General features: G+C 40.0%; 1 protein-coding gene across 1 annotated transcript; it reads left to right on the forward strand.

Annotated features, from left to right (window-relative positions):
* Positions 1-898: 898 nt before the first annotated feature.
* On the forward strand, positions 899-12,245 carry gnb2 (guanine nucleotide binding protein (G protein), beta polypeptide 2). The gene is made up of 10 exons (XM_083665409.1): positions 899-1,704; positions 4,795-4,898; positions 5,040-5,078; positions 5,239-5,345; positions 6,271-6,334; positions 6,702-6,864; positions 8,788-8,854; positions 9,000-9,201; positions 9,397-9,613; positions 10,753-12,245. The coding sequence occupies exons 2-10, from the start codon at positions 4,842-4,844 to the stop codon at positions 10,857-10,859; spliced, it is 1,023 nt and encodes a 340-aa protein (XP_083521535.1). The 5' UTR covers positions 899-1,704; positions 4,795-4,841; the 3' UTR covers positions 10,860-12,245.
* The last annotated feature ends 2,322 nt before the right edge of the window (positions 12,246-14,567 follow it).

Consider the following 14,567-nt stretch of genomic DNA (forward strand, 5'->3'; position numbering starts at 1 on the left):
CATTCACCCAATTCACATTGATCATTAATATAACCACGTTCAATCAAAACCAGTAACCTCTCTGACTAAAACAACCTTCTTTGTCATGACATATGAATTAATGGAACTCAGTTTTCTTTTTCACACAGTTAACATTGTTTACACCAAACATGAATTCTCTCATGAAGATTGTCTTTTTGGTTGCCACAGATAAAATGATCTAGTGTCTCTGTCTCTCTCTCTCTCTCTGTGTGTGTGTGTGTGTGTGTGTGTATGTATGTGTGTGTGCCATGCATCTCTCTCTCCCTCTCCCTCTTTCCCTTTCTCACTCTCTCTCTCTAGTCTCTAGTTCATACAAGTTCAATGACAGTTTCCGTGAGTGATTTTCCTGACAGATTTCACCAAGTAGACCTATATGCCCTCTCACACATCTGCTAATTAAAAAGGAACCCTTAGGTGTATGCATCTCCAGGGATAATACCGTGTTTCAGATTAATTACTCTGAGGTATTAATTACACAATAGTTTAATCAAAGAGCAGAGGGGTAAGTAATCTTCTGAATTGAATGATGAATTGAGGCCTATACTGGAGCTAAAACAGTTTTTTGTGAGTGGGCGCATAGTGGATTTTGCTGTTATTTCCCTCCGATTATATGGCCAAAGGTTGACTGTTGCGTAAGACATTTGGCGGTAGGCCTTATCAATATAGAGACATGAAATATTATCAAAGAATAGCCAAATGCGGTTTATGATGGATTAAATCTGCAGGAGATCGGGGACCTTCTAGGAGTCATCCCACCTTGATCTAGACATCAGAGGGGGATTCTAAAATGGTATAGTCTCGCAGAAATGGGTGTGGTTGAATCGTGCTTATGAGATCTATCATTTGCAAGCGCAGACCGGGTGATTTTATCTGAGACTACGTTATTTAATGTATTTAGTCACTGCTATTTAGGGCAAAATACAAAAACATCGTATGTTAAAAAAAAACCATTGTTGTTGCATGATCTTGTTTTTATTTATCTGAGTACCGATGGGTGGGTTTCCTGCTCCTCCGGTAAGATAGCCCAGTCGCTTTTCAATATTCTTTTTATTTTTCTCAATTTTTCTTAAACCTCTGTGCTTTGCAATTTATTCAATAATTCATTTTTTTGACGAGGAGGCGACGGTGATTACGAAGCGAGGGAGCGAGGGAGAGGGAGGAGGAAGAGATCCGCGAACTAATAAGGGAGGAAGGAAGCGAGGATCACGAAAACCACAATCAGAATAAAACGGAGATATAGAAAACATTGATCAATTTCACAGGGTTCAGTGCATATTCTTTGATGCGTTGACAGACTGAAATTGTGTTCAATTCGCTCAGACAAAGATGTTTTCATGCTTATGAAGGTCTCGGGCGTAGAAAGGCAACCCATACTGAAGAGGAAACGGGAACACAACAGCAGATCTCATCTTTTCAAGAGGTCCTACCAAACGGAGATATGGTGTCTCTGTACTTCGTTCTGATATTTATTTGACGTGTAGGCTGCATTGGAGATTCATCGAGCAAGAATCCAGAGAAGACAACGAGCAGAGTGGATAGTGAAAATATCTACATATTTTTTGTCCCAATATTGTTTTAAAGGCAAAAGAGGGACTATTAATCCTCCCCAGGCTTTTTGAAACATTGTATCCAGATATTATTCGAGAAAAAAACAGCAACCACATCGGAAACATTAACAAACAGGTAGCCATCCATTATAAAATGCTGTCAGAATTGTCATGGATGTAAGATGGCTGGATGATGTAGCCTCCCAGTGATGGGCCTATTCATAGGCTCATCATTTCGATGAAATGCATTTTCATCAGTATTTTAGGGATCTTTTACACAGATGCGGTAGGGTAGCCTATAGGCACAAGAATCTCCACGGTTGCCTACCCTGTGAGTTTCTGTCTGCATATTGTAACTTGCTGTACATCCATGCGGTAACTTGTATTAACATAGGCTACCCGTAAAGCGTTTGCATATTTAGCGGCTTGGATAAAATACACGGTTTCCATCAGTGCCATTTGTCGTGAATGCCCGGGATCAGTTGTATAAGAATTAACCTATCATAGAATGATATGAACAAATAACGCCTTTATCAAATACCCTCTATTTTTGGTAGGCTGTTGCTTGCAGTGAGGGAGTAACCGTCAAAGCTGCGCCGCAAGGCCGATGTAGGCAATTTGTTGATGAGGGCTGTTACAGTGGCAGTCAATGCATGCTTGACCTCAAGATGAATTTCACATTTAGCCTATGCCAAGACTGTGTTTAGGAACCTCCTCATCTTCTTCATAACGATGGCATAATGCAAGCTCTACAATGTTAAGATCGTGCGCTTAATATGAGCAGCTAACCAGTCTGGCTCTGAAATGTCACCGAATAGCCTAGTATCGTTCACTGTGCATGAACATAAGGGGTGGGGCCACACTTTCATTTTGCATCATTTTTCAAATAAGAACCAAGTCCATAGCCTCTCTGCCAGTGCCAATAAGTATATGAACGGAGGCCTACAGGTTATTATGTCTATGACAAAATGCTTAAAAAGTGATCATGGATAACAATAGCCTACCTAGTGTAAGTAGGCCCATTGAACACGTGAGTTGTTTATTGAATGGTGCTGACACATTGTAACAGTGTTCCAATTTCAATCATCATTAATAGTACTGAGTTCTGTGGGCTGCACACATATAGTAGTCCTTACCAATACAGCAGGAATGATTACAAATGCAGTTTAATATGAATCAAAAAATAAATGTATGAGAGTCAAAAAGCATCTCCTTAGGAGAGCATCTCAGCCTAGCTATCATGTTGCCATCTATGTTGTTAACCTGTAATATCATAGGTCTGCATCACTAATGTATGTGGATTTTGACCATGCTATCCTACACGCAGCATCGAGAACAACCTGTGCCTCAAAAAGTGCCTCCTGAAGGCTCCTCTCCCACCCTCAGGTAGAGGCTACAACCAGCCTATGACCTGTTGTACTCAATAACTAACATGTAATCCTGCCTCCTCTGCCCTGTCTTCACACATCCTTAATTTAGTTACCTGCATTTTATATCCTTCGTTTTGGATAACCACTTATTGAACAATGTCGAACACTCTCATGACTATACATATTGTTCATGGAAGAAACAAGAAGGGGCATTTGATTATCTCAGTGGGTGATGCCATCCCATGCCTGCTCCCACCCTGGTCTCTGATGCTCCACCCCCCTCAGTGCTTTATTGGCTAAATGAGCAGCTGTGCCAGGAGACTGGGACCCACTAATTTCCCCCTGTCGCCTTCCATTAGTACTGTGTGATCCATCTGGTTGGAGGTTCCCCCAGGGAACAATGACCTAGCTAATTGCTCTCCCTAGTAGATGTGATGGTGTGTATGTGTTTTCCTGTTTGGGTGTATGGGTGTATGGTGTTGGATGCCTTTAATATCATGGCCCATGTGAGTGTTAGATAATGCTAACATTGAGGCACCGGTATTACAGGAATATATTGAAAACCTTTCACACTAAAAGTGATGCTCTCAGTCTGCATGTCTATGAATATACTGTTTAAAAATATATATTTTCACAGTGCTGGTGCACAGCCGAGGCACGGTATCGACAGTAATGTAAATGTAGTGTGCAATGAGAGTTGTGTGGTCATTGGTGTCTAATGTATTTGAATAGGCCCAAACTCATGCAAATACAAGTGCCCATTTTTGGATACAATTTGAATGCGTTACCACTGTCTCATGGGGGTGGGTGGGGATAGTAGGGCTGAGCTACCCATGAGCCCAATTTCTTATTCCCTGTGCATGGGATCAAAAACTCTTTAGTGTTCAGCATGTTGATATGGATGTTTGTAGATCCCATCATTCAAGTGAAATATTATTTGTATATTTTCATAGAAAAAGCACAATGGGGCTTTATTTAGCACATTTTGACCAGGAAATACAACAGGTCACTAGTAAGCGGGGACTCTTACCTTTTTGGGAGAGGAGAGAAAGATTAGTTTCAATACTGTAGATAGAAAACTGACATTTTGCATTCACATGTCCAACATTATTGACCAATCAGAAGCACTGTTCAGTTGTTACTGCTTGTAAAACACACACACACACACACACACACACACACACACACACACACACACACACACACACCACATGGCAATGTTCAATGTGTCTCTAATAAATGATAAATGCTGCCTGCTGTAATCCTAATCTTGTTTCTCAGCATTAAGTGGTTCATGGATAGCAGAGCCCATTAAATGATGCTCTCCCTCAGATTACACCAGATTACAGATTATTATAAACAGTTAAACCAGACAAAGCTGCTCCACCATAAACATACAGATTATAGGGCTTTTTCTCACTGTACACAGTTAACAGTATTCACCGTGTTAGGAAACCATGAATTTGAAATGCAGAATTAAGTATAATTTGCAATCTGTATGCCTAATTTCCTCAGAATATATCCTCTACTGCAGTAATGTTTGTGGTGGTGTAAATCAGCATGCCTCAAGGCGGAATATGCCAAATAATTATGATTAGATCACACCCATTGATCAGATTGAAGCCAGTTGTGGGACATGAGACATGTGGTGTAGTTTAGAGTTGATTACCCACCATGGTGACATTCACTGCAATCAAATCATTCAATCTGATCTATCATGACCAAACATAACTCATTACATTACGAGCAGTTGATGGAATTTCCCTTGCGGTGACTGTCTGTTCTAGGATTATTTCACTGTGTGAAAGTTTGAGTTTGACATGTCATGCTGTTTGTCCATTGTTTTTCCCAACTAGGTGACAGAGTGTGAGAGGACATCTAAAAGGCCAGGGACCAATCCAACATGAGTGAGCTGGAGCAGCTGCGTCAGGAGGCGGAGCAACTTAGGAACCAGATAAGGGTAAATCAGGGAATGTTACTGATTTCTTCTTTAACAGCAAAACCACTGGATTATTGGGATGGAAGGGGTTGGTGAAGACTGATGATGCATGCATGCTGCACTGGACTGCTCTGTTTAACCTCTCTCTGCTCTGTCTCTTAGGATGCCAGGAAAGCATGTGGGGACTCAACCCTGACACAGGTACAGTAGGTGTTCTTAACAGTTGTCCTCTGACCTCAAGTACAGACTATCTGCTCTCAGTAGTAAGGTAACACACATGTTGGTTAATGCCTAAGTATAACCTTGATTAACCCTTTTAATCAACCTTTAAACATTTACAAATACTTTGTGTGTATATTAGATAACTGCAGGTCTGGACCCTGTGGGGCGGATTCAGATGCGGACGAGGCGCACCCTTCGTGGGCACCTGGCTAAGATCTATGCCATGCACTGGGGCACAGACTCAAGGTGGGTGTATGCCAAATACCTAAAGGCTTCTTCTTTCCTCAGAATTGCACTCCTCTCATAACTTAATAACTGTATCAAGATCCCACCTACAACAGATGCTAGGACAGACAGTATCACTAGAATGTTGTTTGTATGTTGCCTCTGCAGTAGCCTGTTAGTGATACCGGAATATTAAACCAATATCCACCAAGTTTATATGACTTTTTTTTTTACATCTGACCTTGTCTATTGTTGATCAACCCAGTCAGTTTGTAAGTGAATATTTGCGTTATATTTAGGTGATTTAGGTTAGCAGACTAGCACAAGCATCCATAGATCCATTGGATATAGAAAACAATATTGTTCCAATTGCCTTTTAGTAGCAATTTTATCCAATATATCTTAATTTGATGCTTATTGTGTGCTCTTACTTCGTATGAAAGTGCTCTTAGTTTGAAAATGCAACCAGGAAGTCCACTGAAACCAAAACAGGAAACATGATGCTACGTTTTATACTAGCAACTGCAGTGATAGTTAGCATTGGCTCAGTGAATACCATTTAGTATTGGCTCAGTGAAGGATGCTTGTATCTACCTGCTAACCAGGCGCTCCTGAAAAATAACCCAAGTATGCTATTTAAAACTCACTGGGTCAATTGACAACAGCATAGGTCAGTGGTAAAAATCACAGAAACTTAGCATTGTGACTGCCATTGGCCCCTGGTAGATAGATTTGTTTTTCTTATGATGACTGATGTATAGATGATTCACTTACTTCGACAAGTGTACTTGTTGGAAGTCACTTTGGATAAAGGCATCTGCTAAATGTCTAAAATGTAAATGTTATATTTTGGTGAAATATTCCTTTAAGCCTCAAGGCAACTTTATCATTTAGGATCTGGCCTTGTATTGATGATATGAAATGGTTCAACCGTTTGTATCCACAGGCTTCTGGTTAGTGCCTCTCAAGATGGAAAACTGATCATCTGGGACAGCTACACCACTAACAAGGTAAGTCCACCAAAATAACATCTCCCCTGGTATCACTAAGGGGGCTGAATAGGTTGAGTCATTCTCAGCCAGCCTCAGGAATTGGAAATGAAATTGGAGCCAAAGCTTCCTTTTGTAGGAATGTGGTTGACTTGTCTTATAGCTGCTTACATCATAACCACCCAGAGTCACTTTACCATTCAAACATTGTAAATTCTATTAGGCAATGGTTCTTCAAAAGGCTACAAAATTCAATATAGAGGAACAATAGACCACTGTTGTGCTGCACTGACTTGGTGACTCTCAAGCCCAGTCACACTACTACTCTGCCCTCTCCATTGCCACGTCTGTATGTCTATACACTGTCACTAACTGAGTTCTCCTTCAGATGCATGCTATTCCCCTACGCTCCTCCTGGGTGATGACTTGTGCGTATGCCCCATCTGGGAACTACGTGGCCTGTGGAGGTCTTGACAACATTTGCTCCATCTACTGCTTGAAGACCCGTGAGGGCAACGTCAGGGTCAGCAGAGAATTACCTGGCCACACAGGTAAAAGATTACACATAAACATATGACTAAAAAGCTTCAGGGTTAGTGTTCTGGTTTTTAACTGAGAGATCCTAAATATGGATCATGTACCATATTATTATTTATTTCAAATGTAAATATGTCTGATTGTAACTCAGAGACACATGATATTGGTGTATGCAGTTCAGTATTAGTCCTGGCCCATGGGAATCCTCAGGACCCAAACCCCTAAACAAGGAAGACTTTCACATGGCTAATTAATCATAGAGTCACACAGTTATAATGAGCTGAGTCATCAGTAGAATCACCACCTTGGTGAGTCCCCAGGCTGTGTTACTGTGGTAGTTTTCGTGTGTTGTCCAATTTACAAGTTGATATGATATGGTTCAGCATTGGTTGGTTAAGCATTCTTGTTTTATGATAAGTATTTTATTATAGGGAAATGGAACAAGACAAATAACAAATGTACAGGTATTCAGATGAGAAATATATGCAAAATAAATTATACACAGGCGCACACGCACACGCACACACTCACTCACTCACTCACTCTCTCTCTCTCTCTCTCTCTCTCTGTCTCGCAGACAGGTATACAGAAACATATTGCAATCATACATACAGACAGTTTTATACACAAATATGCACACACAGCCAAACCTTAACATCTTAACAGGTCCCAGTTCCACATTTGTTTCCAGATAAATCGACCCAACCAAGGGATACAAACAATAATAAATATAAATACATTTCTTTAAAATATCTATTTTTTATTGTGGTTATATAGATTAGATTAGATTCAACTTTATTGTCATTGTGCAGAGTACAAGTACAGAGACAACGAAATGCAGTTATATATAGATAGATAGATAGATAGATAGATAGATAGATAGATAGATAGATAGATACAAGAGTAAATGTTACATGGGTTAGGGTTAACCCTATCCTGCCCACACCCACCCACCTGCGCACACCCACCTGCACACGGACACGCACACGCACACGCACACGCACACACTCACTCACTCACTCACTCACTCACTCACTCACTCACTCAATCACTCAATCTCTCTCTCTCTCTCTCTCTCTCTCTCTCTTGCAGACAGGTATACAGAAACATAGGATAGGAAATTAAAAGCAATAGCATATAAAATAAAAAAGGAGGGGGATTGAAGACTGTGTCACATCTTTAAACCATGAGAAATAGAATAGACTACAAAAGTGTATGGGGGGTTAGGGGCAACTGAGCTTAAAGGTAAACCTCTCTAAGGGCCTTCAATATAGGCCAGATACCATTCCCACTTTAGCAAAAATCAATCTAGAATTAGTCTAAAGGACAGCTTCTCATATGCAGCAATCCTACTGAGCAGAAGGTGCCACTCTCCAAGAGAAGGAGTGTGTGTTGATTTCCATTGCTGAAGCAACCTTCTGCCCAGCATGACCGCCGTTTGTACCCAGTCAGAGTTAGAAGAAAAGAGGTAATCCAAGGAGGAGGGGTCCCCCAGAATGAATAGTCGTGGACAGAATGGAATTTGTAGACTAGTGATCCTCTTGATACTCTAATGTATGAGTAACCAGAACTCTTTAATTTTGGTACAGCCTCAGAGGACATAGTGTACCTTCTGGCGAGCATCTCTAGCAATCTGTGTTGTCTTTGAGTTTAGCCCTATAGTGCTTACAAGGAGGCAGTAATACAGCTAGTAAGGGGGAGAGGGGAGGTGTTCCCTGTGGGGGGAGACGCCATTGAGTGCCTCAGAAAGAAAAGCATAGTGATAGAGCAGGAGGTTTGGTATCCCTAGTCCACCCGTTTCTGAAGTCTTTTCAAGCGCACTTTGGGACGTTTACCGTTCCATAAGAAAACATTACAGAGTCTATGGAACTCATGGAAATACTTGACAGGAACCCTGAGGTTGGTTAAGCATTCTAATGTTTTCATCAATACTACAGGTTACTTGTCATGTTGCCGTTTCATCGATGACAATCAAATCATCACAAGTTCAGGAGACACTACCTGGTAAGTCCTGATGGATCAGTCACCAGGCCTGATGAAGAACATGTGTTTATACCATGATCAAGCAGCCAAGTTAACTATTACCCATTTCACTCAATATTATAATGTTGACTGCCTTACTCTAGTGTGTATCTGTTCTCTCCCTCAGTGCGCTGTGGGACATCGAGACAAGCCAGCAGACCACAGTGTTTTCGGGCCACAGCGGTGATGTCATGAGCTTATCCCTGTCCCCAGACTTCCGCACATTTGTGTCAGGGGCCTGTGACGCCTCCATCAAACTGTGGGACATCAGGGACAGCATGTGCCGACAGACGTTCACAGGCCATGAGTCTGACATAAACGCTGTCTGTGTGAGTGTGCAGGGGTCACTGATGGCCTACTCCTTGTTCATGAGTTCAAAGAAACCATACTCTTAAAATGTCATTGTTCCTCCTTAATATTATTATTTTTTGTTTGATATACCCTGTAATGATTTATTAAATTGGTACCAATTTCTAACAATTCTCACCCATTTTTGTCCATCCCTTTCTCTTCCTGCCTCTCAGTTCTTTCCGAATGGCAGCGCCTTCGCCACAGGCTCCGATGACGCCACCTGCAGGCTGTTTGACCTGCGTGCTGACCAGGAGCTCAGCCTCTACTCTCACGACAACATCATCTGTGGCATCACCTCCGTGGCCTTCTCCCGCTCCGGACGGCTGCTGCTAGCCGGCTATGACGACTTCAACTGCAACATTTGGGACGCCATGAAGGGAGATCGAGCAGGTCAGTGGAGTGGGAGGAAGTAGCTGTAGTTTTGGTAGCATTGTTGCATGCTTGGTGTTGTTGCACCATGGACACGGTTTCAGTTCTTCAAGCTGATAATGATCAACTGAAAACGTATTCTGTGACTATGGAAAAGGACAATATCTGTCGATTTTCTTTGTTAGTAAATGAAGAGTTGATGATGGGTTAGTTCAGGATGGGCTGCTTTCGAATTCTTTTGAAGATGCTGCTTTTTTCCTTATTTTGTGACTTCCTTGAAAATGTTGTTTGAAAATGTCATAAAGTTCAAGATATGGATGGGAGGAAAAGTCGCCAGGAAAAAGCAGCACTAAAATGAATCGACTGTCCTTGTTCACTCCGTGTCACGTGAAGCAACATTTTAATGGATTTATTCATTCACCAAATGTATTCATAACAACACAGTAATGCTACAGTGTGGATATAATGGACTTAATAAACGTGTTACAGAACATAACAAAGTCATTTTAACCTGTCAAAACATGTAATTATCGGAGCAATGCATTGTGAGGTGAAATTGTGGAAACTCTTCCACAAAAGTTACATCCATGCAACATTGGTAAAAAAAAAAAAAAAGGACTGTTGACGCTGGAAGCAGAAACTTCCAGGTTAACTAGCGAGGAAGGAAGGTTCCTTCAGTTCCTAAGGGCATCTGAATGTAGCCCAGGGCTTTGTAGGACTAAAGCACTGTAGAAGGGTGGTCGTGTTTATCTAGGGAAGATACAAAAGGGAGGAACAAACATGATTTAACGTGTTATTGTGTGATGATTTAATGATATGAAGTGTCATACTACAAGATGTACATAAGCATTAGGATGTCAACACAAACAGAGGCCACCAACACTACACTGAGCAGAACAAAACAGGTACTTATAGGTGAATAAGGAAGTGGGAACAGGTGTGGTGAGTTGGCAGTGAAGGGGGCGTGGCCAGGGGTAATTGGGAAGTAATGTCGAGTGACATTACCCTTCGCAACAGTAAGACCTCAGTAATGGTAACTCACAAGCTGCCATGTTCTCAGTAAAGCTCAGTGCAGCTCCCTTCCTGTTAAGGAATGTTGTAACATTGTGTATTAATAGTAATATGTACAATATGATGAGACTTGTCCCTCTCTTCACCAGGAGTGTTAGCCGGCCATGACAATCGTGTGAGCTGTCTAGGCGTGACGGATGATGGCATGGCGGTGGCCACTGGGTCCTGGGACAGCTTCCTCAAGATCTGGAACTAACAAGTTTCCTGAGCCATGCACACACACACACACACACACACACACACACACACACACACACACACACACACACACAAACACATTATTGATCATACAAAGTATTCACATCTCACATTTTGGTACACATAGTTTGCACACTGTATTCACACTGTACGTAAGATGTACACATACACACATACACATTGAAACATTGTACATAATATATATATAACGCCAATTAGGTATGAGTTTACACACACACACACACACACACACACACACACACACACACACACACACACACACACACACACACACACTCACACACGCACACATGCACACACGCCACTTGCAATTGTACATGTTACCAATCACATTGTATGCAGGAAGAGTCCACGAGAAATACAAACAATGCCCACACTACCCACAACAGATATATGTACACAACACACACAATTACCATACATATGTAATTGGAACTACAGTTTAAAAAGTGACCAAATTCAAGAAAATCCTCACATATGCTCAATTTAAACACGCATTCAAATGTCACACATTACCTGAAACCCTTTTATTTTACACACACACACACACACACACATGCGGACACACGTGCGCGCACACACACACACACACACACACACACACACACACACACACAGTGTACACTTTTTCTGAGAGAGCCACCATCCCTTGAGCTAAATGGGAGAGAGGAAGGTATTGGACAATTCTGTTTTTCGTTTGTTTACTCTGATGTCCCAAATATCCTTCAAACTGATTTTCTGTAATCACGCTTGTGTCTCAGCTACAGGGTGAAAAGTGACAATTGAGGGAATAGTGAGAGGTAGAAGAGCAAAAGAATAAGTGAATCCAATAACACTCAAGAGACTATGGACAGGGAGTAATAGAGAGCAGACAGAACGGACCAACAGTGGTACATGGTAAAACCATAGACATTTATATACATCATTGGGTAAAACATGGTAAAAGGAAAATCAAGATAAACCATAAATTCTATAAGTTTCCTCTGGCTCAAACAAAATGCTATCATGTAGTTACTGTTTTTATAGATATGTACACCCACATATAAGTAAATATATGATAGTTTTGGTTTTGATGTTTTTGTTGTATTAATTTTTTACGCTTATTTTATTCATGTTTTCCCTGTGTGCCTCAGATACACTTTAAGGATAATTAATAGAGAATAATGATGAAATTAAACTAAATGAAATCAATAAAATGAGAGACTCAAGGTGAGCGAGAAAAAAAAAAAAGATTATCAAGAGACAACTCTCAAATAAGCAGGGGGCAATATTCATACTTTTGACTTTGTCAATATATTATGTCAACTTTATGATGGTATACATTGTACATACTATTAATAAATACATGTAGCCTCTCTTGCCAGTTTTTGTCAGGTGTGTTGGATTTGCATTTTTTTGTATATTTTAAAGCATGCCTGCAAGCCCACATAACAGCTTGGTTTTAAAGGGAGATAAAATACATGTAGGCCTATCTGGGGATTCCGTTCAGCACACAACTTGAGTTTTAAAGACAACCTAGATGGAGTTTAGTATGAAGCACAAAATCAATCTCCATATATATCTGATAAATGAATACTGATGACCACAATTAAACCATGATGTGACCAACATACAAAGTTCTGTATGATGCCTGATGTCTTCTGTGTGCAGGATTCTGCCTCCAGTCTCTCTGAAGTGCTACAAACTGATGAATGATGCCATGCACTGTCTTCATAAAAGACCATTTTCAAAGTGGGTCATGCTTCTTCAACGTTACTTCCATAAGTGTTACACAGCATTCAGCCAATCAGGTTGCCCAAAATAATAGTATAAAAGTTATAAACGTTAAAAATCAAAGTGACGCTGACTGAACTACTTAACACTTTGATAGGTAGTAAGGAGGAACCCGACAATTTCACAGCCTGAATAGAGCATGTTTTAGGGGCCTGCTAACTCGAGGTGAGAATGAATGTACAAGGCTTAACATAAGACTTTATAGGAGACACAAAAGTCAGTATCAACAGTAACCTCTAACGGCAGGCTGAGCTAATGGGCACTGCAGGACAGAGGTTGGAAACTGCATACAGGTACAGTAACTGCATACGGGTAACTGCAAACAGGTACGGTAACTGCATACAGGTAACTGCGTACAGGTACAGTAACTGCATACAGGTAACTGCGTACAGGTACAGTAACTGCATACAGGTAACTGGAGAAGTGGGCCCCACCGCTTTTTGTTTCTGGACCTGGAAGTACTGTGTCCATTACTCCTTTAGGATTTTATTTACTGCAAATTGTAATTAATGTGTAGGCCTACCACAGTTCTTCAACACATCACAAAGCAATTCTCAATAATCAAAGGGTTGGTTGTTTGACTCAGTCGCAAAAAAGCCGGTGAAGGGGGTTTGGAGGGTTATAGTTACTCTAGGCGCTAACTTGGCTAGCCTCGTCACACTTTCTATAGATGTATGAAATGCGTGGGAAATTGTTTTAGGAGGAGCTAAGAAAATAGAATATAGCGCCCAAAATACATATACTTTGACCTAAATGGCAATTTTCTAAGATAAATCATTGTGCAGCAGGATGTCATATATCAACTAAAACACGTAAAAATGACTAATGTAGGACTTTAACCTCATATTCATTGTCTCCAGCACAATACCAGTGTCGGTATATTTGAAAGGCCTACGGAAATTACTGCCTTTATTTGTATTACTTTTTAATTCAGTGATGTTCAGAAACTACACGTTTCTAGCCAGAGGGAGTGCATTTGGGGCTAAAAATCACAGATTTAAAAAAATAAAAAAAATGAAATCCTAGGAGGTAATTTTCTTAGGACCCTTTCTCTTATCTTTATGACTACAAAACATAGAAAATCACAGTTTTCACATATGTAGACAATGAATGAGGTTACAAATAAAGTGTAAACTTTAAGTGTAAAACATTTTTTATGTCATGCCCATATGCCAAATGTAAATTATTCTGTGATTGTATGATACCAGAGACAATTTGAACAAACATACATTTTAATTTGATTCAAAAGAATGGTACCAGGAGGTGGAGACTTCAGCATGTATTAGGTATAAAACATGAGGAACACAAATCAAATATTCAGAGAAATAATAGACACTGATACAGATGGTTTAAGATGAGATCAATGTAGGTTTTATTTTCAAACAATTCTGCATTAAGACTTTACAGACTCATTCAACACAATCTTTTCAAACTTGAAAGTTTATCAGTCTATGAAATACAATCTGGAGTTAACCCCTCGAAAACATAAACACAAAAAAACATTGACATTTCATTTCTCAAAAACAAGAGATTATTTGAAAAAGAATAAGTAAAGAGATTATAGACCCCATCCAAAAATATCAGCTTTTTCAGTTGTCCAACTTCTGCCTGTCCTGGTTCTCACAACAATCTAGAATCAATCTATAAAAATCCCCAAATTAAGTCACACTTTTATTCATTCTACATGGAGATCTGAGATTATTTTGTATTACATATACATATATATATATATATATATATATATATATACACACACACACACACACATATATATATATATATATATATATATATATATATATATATATATATATATGTGTGTGTGTATATATATATATATGTGTGTGTGTATATATATATATATATATACACACACACACACACACACATATATATATATATATATATATGT

The sequence above is a fragment of the Argentina silus genome (genome assembly GCF_951799395.1).
Source record: "Argentina silus genome assembly, chromosome: 2".
Classification (NCBI taxonomy): Eukaryota; Metazoa; Chordata; class Actinopteri; order Argentiniformes; family Argentinidae; genus Argentina; species Argentina silus.

Excerpts from the sequence above, each read along its gene's own strand:
- gnb2 (XM_083665409.1), top strand. The coding sequence starts at position 4,842 with ATGAGTGAGCTGGAGCAGCTGCGTCAGGAGGCGGAGCAACTTAGGAAC. Across the intron at positions 9,202-9,396 it reads CTGACATAAACGCTGTCTGT|TTCTTTCCGAATGGCAGCGC; the intron begins GTGAGTGTGCAG and ends CCTGCCTCTCAG. Across the intron at positions 9,614-10,752 it reads CATGAAGGGAGATCGAGCAG|GAGTGTTAGCCGGCCATGAC; the intron begins GTCAGTGGAGTG and ends TCTCTTCACCAG.